General features: G+C 37.7%; 1 protein-coding gene across 3 annotated transcripts; it reads left to right on the forward strand.

Moving 5' to 3' along the window:
• The first annotated feature begins 144 nt into the window (after nt 1-144).
• On the forward strand, nt 145-17,593 carry fyco1a (FYVE and coiled-coil domain autophagy adaptor 1a). 3 transcript variants are annotated; one of them, XM_042005744.1, is made up of 18 exons: nt 145-216; nt 1,450-1,565; nt 2,196-2,302; nt 2,560-2,685; nt 3,185-3,291; nt 4,592-4,735; nt 5,094-5,187; nt 5,290-7,785; nt 8,383-8,475; nt 9,135-9,253; nt 9,333-9,500; nt 11,118-11,270; nt 11,415-11,644; nt 12,725-12,878; nt 14,627-14,713; nt 14,868-15,078; nt 15,794-15,903; nt 16,045-17,593. In XM_042005744.1, the coding sequence occupies exons 2-18, from the start codon at nt 1,505-1,507 to the stop codon at nt 16,118-16,120; spliced, it is 4,536 nt and encodes a 1,511-aa protein (XP_041861678.1). In that variant the 5' UTR covers nt 145-216; nt 1,450-1,504; the 3' UTR covers nt 16,121-17,593. The 3 variants fall into 3 exon arrangements, with proteins under 3 accessions (XP_041861678.1, XP_041861677.1, XP_041861675.1); XM_042005743.1 differs by having other exon boundaries at nt 146-216; nt 1,453-1,565; XM_042005741.1 differs by lacking the exon at nt 145-216 and adding an exon at nt 381-448 and having other exon boundaries at nt 1,453-1,565.
• The last annotated feature ends 536 nt before the right edge of the window (nt 17,594-18,129 follow it).

Below are 18,129 nucleotides of genomic sequence, written 5' to 3' on the forward strand. Positions count from 1 at the left end.
GTCATTGATCACATGACCCCACTGTTTACGCTGCTACTGCAACCTAACTAGCCCCTTTCTGTGTCCCGCCTATCAGCCTCATAGTGATTGGTCCTAAGGTTACAAGTGGTATTGTAAGTGGACACTTTGCTGTCAATCATGACAGTTTTAACAACTTTGTATGCACACTTAAACGCTCTAAGTTGATTGTTTTGGACTTGAGTCATATTTCTAAAAGTATGTCAGAGTTGTTACTTCTCAGTTATTTTTCTACAGAAACCATCTAGAAAGATGTTAGATTATATACGTTATCGTGTACCGCTGATGTCACAGTTATTTTCTAAATGTCAGTCAAATGATTAATATGTCAAAGCTACGTCTAACATCACCAAGACGGCTTAACAGTTCATTTTATGAGCTTTAAATTGTTAGCTGAGTTCGTTTGTTCGTCGTCCTTTGTTTGTTTAAAGTAAGAGAAGAAGAATATAAGCGAATGCTAAGTTTGGGTACTTGTAATTCTAGAATCGTTTACAATCGAATTAGGAGTTAGTTAGCTTTTAGCTAAGCAAGCTAAATATTGACATTACCATGAACAACTCAACGGCCTTTTTTCCTTTTGATTAGATGCCATGCAACATACTTATTACATGATTTTTGTAATTTACTTAGCTAAGAAGCATTTATTAGATGAATGATTAGATGATTTAGAAACCAATCGAAATATAATCAAACAATGTTCAATATCATTCAATTGTTGTCATTGCTTTTGTCTTTGTCATTTTAGGGTTTTAAGGGCGCTGGAGTTAAAGGAGCACTAATCTCAACATTCACTTAACATTTGTCCATTTTCTAGAATACCCTTGTATTCTAGATTTAGCGAGGTGTAAACAACAGAATGAGGATTAGTGTCTTGTCCCAATGTGTTATCATTTGTCAGCCATTAATATCTTATATGTGACCTTCTGAACTTTAAAGAAGGTGTCAGGATCCATAATTGCAATAATTTTTGTCAATATAGATCTACAGTTAGATAAATCCATATCTTTAGAATATTTGCTTTAAACAATTTTCAATTTTTTAATTTTTATGTATATACATATATAATATTTCAATCCTTGAAGCCAATTGTTTTCCTAAAATCTCCACTAGATTTGTACTTTATGGGAAAATGAGAATCTGTGAAAAGGAATAGATTTCTTATATCATTTTATCTACCTGAAGACTAAACTGGATTGAAATTGAGATTAGCTGTACAGTACAGTTGAACATTGTTATAAACCAAATATGTATTTTGGGACTAAGGACTAAATTTTTTGCAAAGGATATGGGAGGGTATTCATCATCAGACCTTTTATTAATGTGTAATGCATTTGTCTGAACCAGCTCAATCTATCTGTGGACATGAGAGAGTATGTTGGAAGTATGCTTGACAATCTTTTGTTCCAGACTGATTACGATTCTCTGATTCAGCAGACTGGATATGACCCTGTAACCCCTCGTTGCTAGGGGAGCAAGAGGTGGGGCCATGGCTGCTGGGGCTACAGTCGGGGAGAACCAACTCCAGAGGATTATCCGAGATCTGCATGGTACGTCAGTTTTATGTGTGTGTGATTGGTGGCGTGCATTTGTTGACTGAAGAGAGAAGAAAGAAGAGTTAGATGCGATTTCATCACCTCTGTTTGAGTAGAGTCTTTACATCTGGAACTATGTAACCTCTAGCTATCAGATCATTTGAGAAATCATCTGACATCATGTTTGTGTAGTAAAAGTGTAATGGAAGCCACTAGTGTCAGCACGCAACGAGAGAGGGAGAGCGTGCTGAGGGTGCACCCATCACGGGTGTCCTTCCAGTTTTTACGATGGATACGAGGCAAGTTTTTAACATACCAATTGACAACATTTAAATAAGGGGCAATGTAAAAATTGAAATGGGTGTTAGTTTTTGGTCATCAGGTCTATATGTTTTGCCAAAACGTACCAAAGAAGATAACTGATTTTTTTCTGGTGAACTTCCATCCTGCCTCAGTATATTAAGTGAATGAAGAAGAGTTGCTCTTTTCAGTATTATCTGAAAGTATTCCACATAAAGTTTCTAAACAGTTTCCATTATGTTTGTGTATTTCCTAAGGTTCATCTAGATGCTTCCTGCTTTGTAACTAAATTGTGTTACTGTCAGTGGGCTCTCTTAAATTTTGAAGTGTTTCTGTGAATTTCAGAGGCTGTTGCAGACCTTGCAAAGGAGTACAGGGAAAGTGGGGAGCCAATTACAGATGACAGTACCAATCTGCACAAGTTCTCCTACAAACTGGAGTATCTACTACAGGTGGGATTCTGCTTACACCAGACTTAATAAGTCCCAGTTACCCAATGAAACTGTAAAAAAAAAACTAACAGAAATAACATACAGCTAGTTAGAGAAACCCCGCCATCTATTCTCAGAAAATAAAATTGTGTAAAGGCTCAACTTCGCATGGTTATACTTCTGCCAACGTAAATTTTGTATCCTTGCTGTCCTTTGCTTCTTTGAAAACAAAAAATAAAACATTCAACAGTTTTTAACTTCAGCTGTATTTTTTTCAGTTTGACCAAAAGGAAAAGACAACATTTCTGGGTACCAAGAAAGACTACTGGGATTACTTCAGTGACTGTCTGGCTAAGATCAAAGGAGCCAATGATGGTATCCGTTTTGTCAAATCCATCACTGAGGTGTGCTTTTGTTGTTTATAATGGCACTACTAATGCAATACTAAGTGCACACTGACTATTAATATCACATAAGCCCTAAGCAAAGAGGCCGGTCTCTTTGTCATGATATTCTTTTTACATTGCTGCATAGAAATCCACGATTTTTTAATATAAGACTGAAAATACTGACTATATTAATATAGTCTTCATGCAGATTTAAAACCATGTTGCTGTTATTCTCACATGTGTGCCATGGTTTTTATCGTTTACCTTTTGACTTTTTTCTTTTCCTTTATTTAATTTAATGTTATTTATAAAAAAGAGCAAGAAACATATTTTTTTGCATTTTGAGTTTGGAGATTTAATAGTTGTATTTATTTTTAAAAAAGGTGAACAGTAAGATGCCATCATGTAACATTTGTTTTTCTTTGTATTCTCTGACGTATGGAGTATCCTTTGAGTGTGAATAAGCACTGATTTAAAGCTATGTATAAAACAATGTGTTTTTTTGCTTCACTAGCTGAAGACATCTCTGGGGAAAGGACGCGCATTTATTCGATACTCCCTTGTCCATCAACGATTGGCTGACACGTTGCAGCAATGCCTGATGAACCAGAGAGTCACCAGGTAAAACTGTCAGACCCTCTGAAGTTCAGTTTTTCATATAGAAATAAAGACTAGCACCATCATCTAAAAAAAAACAAACATTGAATTTGAATTAACCAGAATATAGTCAGCATAGAGATAATGAAACGCTGCCTGGAACGGGCAACTTAGGAACGAACCTCAATTAGTTATTTATGCTTTCAATGTAATGCTGGTGTGCTGCATGATCAGGTGTTTTATTTCTTCATTTTGCTTCTCGTTAAAAGAATTTGCTGCCTCTGTGAGAAATAGTTGCAGCAGTAAGGAACTGTTAACTATAAGGAAGCATTAGATTTTTGGAAATTTGCCAGTCAGAATAGGTGTGTGTTATACAGTAGAAATGCAGGTTGAATGAGAATGTTAAAAAATACTGTTTTAAACAAAAGGATAGACTTAGAAACATTATGTAGAAACATGTATTTGATCATTTTCAGAAAAAGTGCTACAAAATATTGATAAACCAAAGTCTCATTCTTTTATTGCCACCATCTTATCCTTCTAGTTGCTATTCACAATTTGAAAGGGGCAGGCTTAGTAACTGAAATCCAGTTAAAATAGGCTTATACACAAAAGTGAGGTGTTTAACTCAAGATCAATCACCATGAAAAGGCCTTTTAGGTGAAGCCATGTTTGTCCCAAATTTTCTTAAGATATTGCAACGACCTGTAGGTCTTACCAAGTCCACCATTTCTTTGCCTGCACAGTAGATATTTACTCTATATACTCAAGAAAATTGATTTAGAGTCAGTGACTAACATTAATGAAAATAAACAACAGTAATGAAATAGTGTAGTTTCATTTCCAGTGGCTCAAATTGGGGACGAATCCTGCAGCATTCAGTTCAACTCCATCAACCTGGGAAATACAAAGGTCCTCGGATTTTTTCTAAAGCAAATATTGACTTGTGGAACAACAGTCTTGTCATCCATATTATGTGTTTACAAAAAATCCCAAACAGACAATAAAATAGGTGATAACATTTCAATATTTAAAATTTTGGAATAACTATTATAAGTTCAGTCTCGTGTGAACGTTTATGAAACTTTATTAAACATAATAGTAGCCGTTTAGACTCTGATCCATCCCATCTCTATTTGTGCATAAGTATTCTCAGTGTAATATTGGCTAAAAATGTTAAACCCTCCAAACATCACCTTTTTGAAGCTCTGAATATTTGTAGATTATTCCCACTGAAACATCAAAGTGCCAGAAATGTTTTTCTGTACAGTAATGTTATTGTTTTTAGTTTTCTATGAACTTTCCCTCACCTCTCCTCACATAGTGATTGGTACTACGCAAGAAGCCCCTTCTTGAAGCCCCACCTGAGTGTCGACATAGTCAATCACTTGTATGAGTTAAATGATGTCCAGTTTGATGTGGCTTCTAGAGGCCCTGATCTGGATGCCTCCTGGCCAACGTTTGCAAGGTAACTAAATGAGACAACTTTTGTTTCATCTACTTGCATATTGTTGTTTTTATTTTATCAAATTAGCATTATTTGTTATACCTGGCATGTTTACATCATGCTTTTTTGTACTGATGTTCATTAAGCTGCACTGTCCCAATCAAAGTAAAATAGAAAAACAAAAACAAGATGTTAAATTTCATGAAAACTTTGGCAGCCAGTTTTTTGCACAGCAGTCTCAAAAGCTAAATAAGAAAGTCCTTGATCTGTATGACAATCTGGATCAACAGGAAGTCTTGCTAACAAACCAGTTGAACAAGCCTCATAATTCTCATACCAAAGGTAATGACTGCAATACCTGACTTTTTCTCTTCAACAGAAGGACACTGGGAAGTGCAAATTCCCCTGGCCACATGTGGAAACCACCCAGTCGCAGTTCTAGTATTAACAGTCTGGCTAGCACCTACTCTCAGGTAATAGATAGTTGCCTCTAATAACATTGTCATTTTACAATAACTTTAATAGGTATTCATAAGTCCCTCCATATTTCTCTAATTTCTATTTCAACCATCTAGCAAGCCCATGAATTTCCTTCCAGCCCTGACTATGGACACGGTCTTTTAAATGATCTGAATGTGTCTCTGCCTGCCTGTTTGGAAGATGTAAACACAGTCGAAGCACTTCGCTTGGAGCTGGACCAGTCAGAGCTTAAGCAGCAAGAGCTCCTTGATAAGGTGCATCAGCTGGGTGAGGAGGCCTCTGAACTCAGGGGAGTAGTTGTGGAGCTTCAGAGACAGCTTGATGTGTCATTTGCTGCCCAAGAGGAGCAGAGGAGCTTGCAGGGAGAATTCAAGGCTCTGCAGGGGAAAGAGGAGGCCCTGTCCAGAGAGGTGGAAGCATTCAGGACTGAAGAAAAAGGCAGGAATGTTCAACAGGCCTTACTTCAGGAGAAGCTAGCAGCAGCTGAAGGCAAAAACATAGAGCTCATGGCCAAGTTGGATGGTATTTTGAATGAGAAGGGCCAACAGGCAGCGAGTTACTTTGATTCAGCACAGAAGATTCACGAATTGTTAGACAGTTTGAAAGAGGCAGAGAAAGGGAAAATGGAGGCTGTAGCTGAGATAGAGGAGAAGAAGAGGCAGGCAGAAAGGTTAGAGAAGGAGCTAAGAGTCAAGGAGGCAGCAGCAAAGGATGGTGAAACAAAACTTGGAGCATTAATTAGATCAGGGTCTGAGGAAAAGTCCAAGTTGGAGGCAAAAGTAGAAGACCAGTGCAGGACACTTGAAAAGCTGCAGGGGGACTTGACTTTGAGAGAGAAAGAGGTAAGTAACTTACAGAGGCAGCTGAAGGACCTCCAAAGATCTCAAGAGGAGAAAGAGAAGGAATTGGAAGAGGTGAAAAAGAAGGCACAGGAAGATATAGATGAGATACAGAGGAATACTGGAAGTTTGAAAAAGTCTTTAGAGGCAGACATAGCTGCCCTTACACATCAGCTTCAGAGCAAAGAGGCAGAGCTAAGCTGTAACCATGAGACACTTAAGCATTTAGAAGCTAAGAACCAGAGCCTGACAATGGAAATAGACAAACTGACCACTAGTCTCACTGAGCATGAGATTAAGATCAAAAAACAGGCAGCAGAGATGGAAGACTACAAGATGGAGTGTGCCAGTCTAACAGAGTTAAAAGGGAAGCTGATGGCCACTGTGAAGGAGCTGCAAAGTGAGATAACTGAAAACAGAGCAGCCCTTGAGGCTGAATTAGCAGCTCTAAGGGCTTCTGAGAAACAACTTAGAGGCCAGCTGGATGATACCAAGATGACAGTGGATGAAAAGGAAAAGAGACTGCGTGAAGAAAACTGCAAGCTGGATGAGAGCCTGCAGCGAGCAACAATGGCTGCAAAGCTATCAGAGGCGACGTCAAAGCGGCTGGAGCAGGAGAACCTGAGTCTACGAGAAGAGCAGGACACTGTGAAAGCAGCTCTCAGTCGTATGCAGGCAGACTTGAAAAACGTTCATGGGCAGATCAGTGAACTGGAGAAGAACCTTGGAGCTGCACACAAAAACGAAGCCAGTCTTAAAGAGCAGCTCCAAGCCAAAGAGGCCCAGTTAGGCAGTAAAGAGAAGGACCTTGTTAAGTTGACGTCTACATTAAAAGCATTAGAAGCGAAGGAGAAGGAGCTTGAGACTGCTAAATCCATTGCAGAGGCAACTTGTGCAAGACAGTCAGAGATGATTGAAAGAGCAACAAATGAGAAGCAGGCAATGGAAGTATCACAACTGGAGAGGAGCGCAGTCCAAGCCAAGGAGAACCAGGATTTTAGTGCCAAATTAATGGTGGTTGAAGGCCAATTGGAGGTTAGCTTGAAAGAGGTGTCCAGACTCCAGGCAGAGAACGTGGACCTCAAGGTGCAGGTGCAGAGATCTGAAGAGGAAAAACTAAAATCCCAAGCACAGCTGGAAGTGACAGATGCCCAAAGAGATGAGTTCAGGTCTCTTACTGAGCAGCTTAAATCCCAAACAGAGGCGCTGAACCAAAGGCACATAGCAGAGCTCATGGAGAGCAAAAGGAAAGAACAGGCTCTCATTGAACAGCATGATCAAGAAGCAGCTGCCTATGCTGAGTTGGCCATCTCTGCAGCTGCCATGCGAGAAGAACTGTCCACCCTCAAAGCAGAAAACAGTAGGCTGGCCTTAGAAAACAATGAGACCCGTGAGGGTCTTCACAGAGCAAACACTGAGATGGCAGAGTTGGGAATGACCATCTGCAAGCTCAGCGCAGAGAAGGAGGAGGCCAGAGAACATTCGGCCGGCAACACTGCTAAGATTGAAGAACTAGTGAAAGAGATGGGGCGATTGAAGGAGAGCACAGAGGAACTGCGGTTGGAAAATAACCATCTACAAGAGGAGTTAGCACAGAGGGAGACGCTTCCGGAGACTATCACAGAACTTCAGGAACAACTGGAAAAGACAAAGAAACAAATGCAAAGCATCAAGGACTGCTGTCGAGAAGAGATAGAGGCTGTCAAGTTCCAAATGAGCTCAGAGAGCATGAATCACCAGGTCCAGATAAAGGTGAGTTTCACCAAATCTGTTAGTCATGACTTGTAGTGCACTAAAGATAACCAGTTTTTAATGACTGGGTATGTATAGGAAGGTGTTTTAGTCCATCGGTTTATTCCAGGCTATAATACAAATATACAGACAAATACAACACTAATCAAAAGTTTGGGGTATGATTTGGACACACCCATTCCTTCATTAGGAATAAATAGGTGTGCCTAGATTTTTGACTGGTACTGTGCATCTAGGCAGTCATGAACCCCATTTATGAGTCGCGATGTCTTTGCTTTCCCTTCAGCATTATCTTCAATTCATGACGCACTGTGAAATATTACAGAAACAGAAAACAGATCATAAATTTTAACATAATTTATTTTAGATGAAATGTAACTTCCCTGCATATCCAACCAGTCCATTAAGTTATCAGACTTTACTTTTAACTTTTAATCCAAACTGTGGCCATAGTAAAAACTCCTTGAAATTGAATTGGTGGTTATTGACATTAAACTACAGACAAAAAAAAGAAAAAAAATTAAATTGTGTAAAGATGTATGCTTGTTTCAAATGTGCATTTAAATGTAATGTCCTTCACATACTCTCACATTTCAGAGTGTGAAGGAACAGCTGGACAAGGGGAAAATCCAGCTGCAGGAGGAGCAGAAGAACGTGTCGAACTTGCAGGCCAGAGTGTCAGAACTAGAGGTTTGTGTTTGTCGAGATGAAAAATTTAAAATGTAAGAATTTGTGGTAGCAGAGTACGTGATTTTATGTTATCATAGATGAAATTGCATCATCTCTTACACCTACTCTTGGACCACCTCTGCCTTTATTGAAAGGTTTATTTGACAGAGCTGCACAAAAACATGGAATATTCTGATTATTTGTGTGGTACTCGGTAGGAACGGTAAATTATTAAGAGGTAGACTCATTAGTTAGTTGTCTCTCTTTTTTTTTTATTAATTTTTGCACAGTTTAAGAGAAACTTTGATTACAAGAACTATTTTTCTTCCTTTGATTGCAGGATGTAAAGAGATGCTAAACAGCTGTGGTCCAAATTAAATGATATACTCACTGAATTGTCTTCAGATCATAATTTTCCTTGTGGTTTGATATGTTTATAGGTTTGCATTATAAAATTTCAAGTTTAAGGAAGTTTTTTTAGATTTTATTGACGGTTCCAGCTGTTAGATTGGACAGCAGTGATTGATGTTTATTGTTTCTATCGCTAGACATCCTCTTGTACAGCAAACCTGTTTAACACCCTTCAAATGAGAAATTCAAGATCAGCAAGATCACAGTATTTATGTGAAAAAAAAGTATCAATGTGATGATGCCTATTTTTCTTGTTTACTTTGTAAAAGACTATGAATGAGGAATATTTTCAGCTAATTGGAGAGAAAGATGCTCACATCTCAAAGACAGAAGCAACCATTCGTGAGAATGAACATGAGATTCAGCAACTAAGAAACACAGTAACAAGGTGAGACATGATCTTTAATACTTTTAAATTCTATGTTATGATTAATAAAACATGTAGACTAATTATTGTCTCTATTCAGTGTTGAGGAGGGACACTTGGCTGTGCAAAACGAGTGTGAGGAATTGAAGCAGAAATTGAAGGCAACAGAAGCTGACAGGCAGAGCCAATATCTGAAGCTGACTGCAGAGATCGATGACCTGAACAGAACCAAGACCAGACTTGAAGAACGCCTCATTGAGCTTATAAAGTAAGACCTCTCCCTATTACATCTGTGTGAAAGGCTTGTAAATAAAATAAAAAATAAAGTGTTCAGCTTTGTTTTCTTTTTAGATTCTCACCACTTTGTTATATTTGCAGGGTACCTGCACTTTCATAGTGATTGGGGCGTGTTTAGTTTGAATTGGTTCCTACATTAAAAAGAGTCCTCTGGATTTGCTCGTCTTGACAGTGGTTGTGAAAATTAGGTCTGACAAGCAGGATGAGGAGAAAAGTCTTTGAATCCTGAAACAATTTACTGAGGTTAAGTGGGAAAGAAAGTGAAAGGTAATGTGTGGTGGAGAACATCTGTTGAAGCAACAAATAGCTTTTTCTGCATCATTCATTCTCTTTAGGCTGAAACACACAAACATCAGTCAATTCCTATCACACAGAATCTTTCATGCTTTTGTGTCATTAATGCTCTCATTTATTTCTCTTGCATTGTTCCAGTTTACAGAATATTCTGCATGTTAAGCAAAGTTATTGTTCATTTGATGTACATTACATGGATATTTTAGTTAAGCTAAAGATGAGACATCACCTAAAAAAATATTTACAGTTCTTTCCAAAAGTCCTGAACACCCATTCTCTTATATTTCGTTATAAGTTGACTGATTAAACCAGAAATGTGTGCAGTGTTTGATTGAAATATGCAAATATAAATGGGAATACATTATTTAAGGCAAAGAAGGAATTTATACAATTCCAACAAGCTTGAAAGTCAGTATTTGGTATGACTGACTTTATTCTTCAATCCTTTCAGACATACTTGTAATTTCTTTAAGTAGTCTTTAAGAATAGTTCTCTAGGCTTCTTGAAAGACTCTCCAAAACTCTTTATTGGATGCTGGCTGCTTTTCGTTCTGTTCTCTGTCAACACCCAACTCTGCTTCAATGATGTTGAGGTCTAGGCTCAATGGAGGATTAATTACTTACACACCTGTTGCCTGTGTGTTTCAGTTCTTGTTTAATTCAGCATAGCTTAGCCTTTTCTTCCTGTTTCTCTTCCTATCAATTGGCTTCAGAAATGGTTTCTGTTGAAAGTGACTTTGATAGTAGCTGTTTCAATGGAGACCATTTCTGCCAACAGTAGATATATCAATTGAAGGGCTGAATACATCTCTTAGGTACTGAGCCAGATCCTTTCCCTATTGTTTTCTATTTTTTTTAAGGTAATCATTTTCAGAAATTGTTCATCTGCTGTAGATAGTTTTTTTTTTTAGGCTTGATACATCCTGATTTGTCCTCCACTTGCCCAGTTGCCTCATATATATCAAGGACACACTGCACACCATGCTGAGAGATGCCAAGTAAAAATAAGCAGTCAATGGACACATTAAATTAGTGTAAGAGTTTAGAAAGCTTGCAGAACTATTGCTCAAGGCCACTAAGGGTATAAGAAAGTCTGGCTCCTTTATAGCAAGTTACAGAGAAATGAAGGGCAGCTTAAGATCACTGCACAATACTGTTCTTTGCTACCGGCTTCCATTTGCTTTAATGTTTTAACATCATACACAGCCAAATAAGCCATGCAAGAAGGAAATATTTTCCAAAAATCCAGGTGAATTAAATGCAAATGCATTTTGTTTTTTTGTGAATTACATCAGGGACAAAGATGCTCTGTGGCAAAAGTCAGACGCTCTGGAGTTTGAGCAGAAACTGCGAGCAGAGGAGCGCTGGTGGTTGGTAGATAAGGAGGCCACACACTGTCTCGGCTGTCATGGTCAGTTCACCTGGTGGTTGCGCAGACATCACTGCAGGTGGGCTTTTTAAGTACCCAACTGTACTTACACTGAACTGATTTTCATCCTGCACAATGTATCACAATTCAGCAACATTCCTGACATCAAAAGTTTGGTGATATGGATGGACAAATGTTTATCATTTTGTTTTGAATGTTCTAGGCTTTGTGGCCGCATCTTCTGCTACTACTGCAGCAACAACTTTGTCATGACCAAGCACAGTGGGAAGAAGGAGCGCTGCTGTAGGGACTGCTACACCCAGCACAGTGCAGTGGTGGAGAGGTTCACAGAGGCAGAGCTGAGTCCATCAGATGTGCGACCACCTCCACCTGGAGCAGGTTCTCAGCCACCTCCTGAACCAGCTCCATATAAACCCACGCCCAGGGTCACAGGTGAGAGATGGTTGGGAGAGAAACAAAACATTCTCCATAGCTTGCTGACTTCACAGCTGTGTACTTGACAAAGTTTCTTTCTGTTCTTTTTTGTGGCCTCAGTTTTAGAATAAGCTGGAAGTGAAAAGCCTGACCTTTTCATATTAAGGAACAACGACTGACAGCTTTGCTGCACATTTTCAGTTTAGTACACAAAAAGGGAAATAAAGTGACCCTCACAACCAGAGGAGGAAGTTTTTATTTATATTTTACTTTTCCTTCCCCCAAAAAGTTAAACAAAAAAAGAATACAAAGTAAGATTTTTATTTCTTTTCTTTTAAAAAAATACTTATTTAAATTTAGATGAGTATTTTGTCTGAAAAAAATTGGTACAGGGGCAAGAAAATAGACGTGCAATAAAAAGAAAAAAAATACCTGGACAAATTCCTCACAGCTAATAATGTTACATGGCAGCAGGTCAGTAATCTGACTGTGTATGAAAACAGATCCCAGAGAGATGAGCCAAGAGTTCGGTGCGTGGATAGATTTCTGGGAAAATTTAAGAATCCTGTTTCTTAAAATTCACTGATCCTGAAGAAGAAAAAAACTGCATGGGCTCAGGACACTTTGTCAGTACATGCAGATCATTGCTGCATGCATGAGCTCCTATTTGTCACATAGTGCAACCAAGAAGAGAAGGGAGACAATTTTAGCCATAACCATGGCACTAAAGCACAGTAGTCTCATCCTGGGCTCATATGAATCCACAATGATGAATGAAATAACTGAAATAAGACCTTTTTTTTTGTTTGTTTGGAAAAATTGAGTACAGAGGCTACCTCGGACTGTCAATTAATCAAATTGTTTTGGTCCCAAGTCATTTAAATTGTGCTACTTGCATCAAATTCAACATGAAGACATATATCATCATTTATATCAACAGTTTTGGTTAAAAATAGGGTTCATATGATTTCTTCATCATTAGATTGTGTTTTTGTTTACAAGATTTATTGACAAGATTCAAAACTTATGGCTGCACATTATGTATGTTTGTGTTTATGCTTTTTAGTTTGTTAAATTCAGCAAAACATTTTCCCACAGTTTCAGACCCTAGTAATACATCTGATGATGGAGCTTTTGATATCATCACAGAAGAGGAGGTGAATGGCGTCTACGACAGTGATAGCACCTCTCAGACCACAGGAGGTTCCCTGGAAGGAGAACAAGACCGAAGACACCAAGGAGGACTGGAAATGTGAGTGTGTTAAGACAAAGTAAAGCTGGTCAATATCTGAGTCATGCTTCTTAAATAAAGCTCAAAGAGAAAAGTTGGCCTGTAAAACAAATTAGCATTTTGTTCATGCAATTACAGCGTTTTTAATCAGCACTATCAATAATTCACCATAATCTGTTATGGTAAATCAGAATGGAAATATATATCATTTAGTGAATTAAACAGTTGAGTCACTATAAATACACTCCATGGCACATAACTGCTGTGAGCCTTTTGCCAAAAAAACAAACAAACAATAAACAAGTATTGTAGCTTATTTCAATAAAGGAAGTGCCAGGAGAAGATTGAACAAAACTAAAAAATAAGTAGAACTTACAAAGGATTTTAACATATTTTCCTTCTCCCTGTTCCCCTTCTGTATCACATTGTTATTTATAATAAAATTACTTCTGATTGCTTGTAGATAAACTAAAGTACTTGATTTTAATCTTCTCTTATTGTAAACATAACATTTATGTGCCAATGATGTGTTGTTGCAAATAATAAAGGTCATTCTAAGTCTGGACATTTGCATGACAGAAAAAAAGGATGGAAAAAATGGCTTTGAAAAAGGATGTTAGCATGTTAGTCTGACCAAAAATTTTTTAAATAAGAGCTTTTAAAACTGAACTAATTCACCCTGATTCCAGTTAGAGGTGAGATCAGCCTCGTCTGTAGATGGGCCTGGATGCTGCACATGCTCCAAACTTGCATCTTTTTGCATTTTTTTTTGTGTAAAAAGAGTGAAGTCTATAAGTATATTACTGCAAATGATGCTCACATGCTATAAAGATGCTCACATTCCCATATTTTTCTCTTTCATTTGTCAGACGTCTGAACATGAAAGACTGAAAACATGATTGAAATGCAGCTGAAGTCTGCTCTGCTCTCTCAAATCCACATTCAAGAAAAATAAAAAACTTCTGCAGTTTATTCAGCTATACTTACATGGAAGATGATCTCCTTCAGAGAAAGTTGAAAGTGACAGAATTTCAGACATCATATTATTTCTTTTTCATCATCAGACATCCTTCTGTGCATAAGTGGATTTCCCTCCCACACATGTATACGGGGACATGGCCCAATTAAATAGCCGGCTCAAACTATAACCGTACATCAGCTCAACTGCGTATGTAAACATCCCAGCCTCCATACCTACAGTATCCCCTCATCGTCATGATACCTGCACTGTTATTTGAGTTAGATACCTTCAAGCTGAGAGAGGCAGGTTTGGGTGGCCATGTGTAGGTATTTCAGTGAATCAGTATGTTTACATGCACAGATAAGTGAAGCTATGGCCATAAATACACTTGGCCTGTAAATAAGCAAGGGAGAGGAATTTGTTCATGTATGTATAGGACATCCCAGTATGATTGGAATAAAAATCTTTTTCTTTTATCCCAGATTTTTAAGGCAGTGCAGTCAAACCATTTTCCAATATTTTCACAGTGATGTGGAGATCTATCTATGTGAGTGTCAAGGTTAAGAATATTTCTGCAAAGGTATCAAACTTGAAGAAATAAGTAGTTGTCCATTATGGTGCACATGCACTGATTTGCAGGTAAAATTCATAGTTCAATTTAAATGCATAGACATAATACCTACCCCCCCAAGATATCTTGAAACACAGATCAGTGCTGGCTACACCCGGCAGTGAATCATGGTGAATATCTCTATCCTCCATAAAGACATTGCTCTTACTGTGGATTTTTTCATGTTGAATTTTGCAGAGGCACAGGAGATGTGACTCCTGGTGAAGAGCATGTTCCCACTGTTCAGGATTCAGAGATTAATCTTCTCAAATCAGGAGAAGTCACGTGAGTGTCAGCTTTAATATGTTTCATAAATGTGTGGTTAATGAGGCCCTGCATGAATTAATGAGTCTTTGCTGCCAGTAATAAAGGTGCAGTTCTGAAATTTCTCCTGGTCTGTAAGGGTTAATGCACCTTAAAATTTAAACTATCATTACAGAATGGCTGTCCCCCTCAGCACTGATGATATTTCTCAGTTTGGCGATGGTTCCAGGGAGCTCTTCATCAAGTCCAGCTGTTACAGTGTCATCACTGTTGCTGTGGGTAACTGTGGGCCAACTATCAGCTGGATGTTTTCCTCTGAGCCCAAGAGTATCTCTTTTAGCGTGGTTTATCGGGAGTCCAGTGAGACTCAAGTGGAACAGTCAAAGGTAGAGCTGCTTATTGCCTGTGGTGTTATTTTAACACATAAAGGACATATGTTTTTAACTAGACAAGAGCTCTTAGAATTTGCAGAAAAGGGGACTGACTTGTGTCAAAATATTTTGCTGTCAGTAGTTTTTTCAAGTCCAAAAACTACTTCACAAGGCTGGATATTTTGTTGTTGTTGTTGTTGAAAGTAGCTTGCAGGAAACTCACGCTTATGTTTCAAAAGCAGAAGTTATTACCACACACAGCAGGGTGAAACTGCACACCCCAGATAGAGAGCAGGGTCATTTCAAAGATGATAGACTGAGGAAAACAACAGCAGGTCGACAGTATGCACATCCTGCACTAAAATGTCAGGGGTTTTAAATAATTTATGACATGTCATCTTATTTTCACACGTCCACCCATCCGGACAGCTCCTGCTAGTATTTCCTAAAATGTGATTTATCTTCTTTTTCTCTTTTAAACTTGATTGAATTAAAATTTTGACCAAGTTTACAGAATAGAGCTTCTTTTTTTCCAAGATATAATGTAATATATTCTTGCTATGAAAGATAAATGGTCACATAAAATCCTGACCATTTGAGTGTTATTGATTGCATCAAACTGTATTATAAATGACCAAGAGAAAGGGGGATTTATCAGACAACCCTTTGGTAAGCTTTTCACATAATCACTGAGATTTCATTGAAACCAGTGTTTCTGTTCTGCTCACAGGTCCTGATTCCTCTGACTCGCTGCAATTCCCATAAAGAAACCATTCAGGGACAACTGAAAGTCCGGCACCCCGGCTTCTACACACTCATCTTTGACAACTCCTTTTCTCGGTATGAAGCACCCAACAATCAGAAGGTTTTTTTTTATTTTTTGGGCTTAGCTAAATAACAAAAACATCATTGTATTTGCTGTCATGTCTGCATTTTGTCTTCAAGCTGGCTGTTAGTTTTACTTCAGCGTCTTTTCAACAGGTTCATTTCAAAGAAGGTCTTTTACCATCTGACCATGGAGAAGCCCATAATCTACGATGGAAGTGATGGCCCCTGACTGCAGTCTGCAGATTCTTCCTCTTCCTTTCACATATAAACCAAGTGTTTTATGTTTTTAGAAATGTGTGTTATTTAATTCCTATTTTTGGTGGTTTGAAGTGTGCTTTAAGTAGACCATTGTCAAAAAAGAGGAAGGATGTTTTAAAAAAATATCTGTTTAATCCTGTTTACACACACGCACATATTTATATATCGTGTTTATCTAGTTTATTTAGAGAGACTTGGTAATTATATTTTTGTCTCTGTGGTTTTGTTGGACCTGGTTTTAGTTTGGCCTTTTTTTTCCCAGATATCTTAAATCATCAAGAAAGATAATTTGTATGACTGTAGTAACACTACAAGTAACGCAAATACCATAACAAAAAAATCTGCTGCGGACAGAGCAAATATTTTTGGCAAAAGTTGTCTGTGAACACACACATCAATGGCCGGTTTTAATAATTTGTGCAATCTTTGTAATTATTCATAAATTAATTTATCTAAACACTGCTGCTACCAGAGAAAGGAAACAAAAACCTAAGTAAAACTGGTAAAAAAGGAGTTTTTTGCTTTATAACAAAGCCTCAGCTTTGTGCAAACCTCAGGATTGGAACGTACAGGTGTTCTAACTTAATGTTTTTGGGAAAACAAAATGAAAAAAAAAATTATGTTTTACTGTCTGGGTAAGGAGACCAGCACACCAGCTTTTTCCATCCAGTTTACTGAATCACATCAACTGTTTGTACTTAGACATGCTGACCTTTTTTGTCATAACAATGGCCGTCAGTCGTAGTGTACTACTGGCTGTCAGCTCGAGTTACTGTGCTTCTAAAGTGCCTTTGAATTCTTATTGTACGACGTTTCTTTGCTTTTTAAAATTGTTTTAATCTTTGTTTTCGGCACAAAACATGAAACTTGGAATTACTTTGTATGATTCTGTAAAAAAATCATAAACACCAGAATCACATTATACACAATTTATTTACTCAGTTTACACAATCAATTTATCAGTTAAAGATTTAATTAAAATTCTCCTAATGTTGTCTTAGTTTTCAATAAAACCCATCTTATTTTCTTTTTTTACTCCAAGCAAAGCAATAAGAAAAAATTTGGGTCACTTTTTAAACTCAATGCTTTAGCACGTAGCATGAAACTTTCTCTTTTTTACTTCTGTGTTTCATCTAGGCCTCTTATAGTTTTAAAAGTGGTAAAATCTATGCAAATTGTATGCAAATCATATTTTCTCTACAGAACTGCACTTTTTGATAATTATTTTTAATTGTTCCAAATAATATTAGATCAGTTAGATTTATATGATCTTTTTCATTTATTTCACACAAGTACAGATTTTTCTACTTGCTCTTTTTTTATCGTTGTCAGGGGAGTAAAATGCACACAAATCATTGCAACATGTACTGAGTGTAACTGATGAGAGATGACACCAAGTAAACATGAATAAAATGTGAGAGTGATGATGTCTGACATACAGTGATCTGTGTGTAGTTTATTGTGTCGGGGCATGAAACATCAAAATATGAAGATCAAAACAATACTTGTGCTCGTTGCCTTAGTTGACTTCAGCAAACAAGTATTGTTTGCAAGATGAGGTCATTGTAAAGGGAAATGATCTCTGAGATTTAACATGCTGCACAGTATGAAACCAAGTGGTGAAACTTATTTTGGCTCAGTTTAAGTGGTGAGAAACACATAAAGTGCATGGACCACCCCTAAAATCTGACTAGCCATCTGAAGAATGCACCTGGGTAAACCTCAGCTGACAGCATGTAATGCACTTCTACATCATCACCAGCAAACCTCTTGTTTATTATACAGCATGTATTTGTCCAACTGCCTACGTGGGTGATGATATTTGTTTGTCTGACCTTTTTACATTTTATGAAGAAGATGTGGAAGTCATAAAACAACCAGATGTGACGATCGTGCAAAGTTAATTGGTCAATAATGCTGAAGAAACTCTAAAAAACCTGTGATTTGGCTCAAAGCAAGTTTTTCTCATTACCACTAAAA

This window comes from Melanotaenia boesemani, chromosome 14, assembly GCF_017639745.1.
Source record: "Melanotaenia boesemani isolate fMelBoe1 chromosome 14, fMelBoe1.pri, whole genome shotgun sequence".
NCBI classification, from domain to species: domain Eukaryota; kingdom Metazoa; phylum Chordata; class Actinopteri; order Atheriniformes; family Melanotaeniidae; genus Melanotaenia; species Melanotaenia boesemani.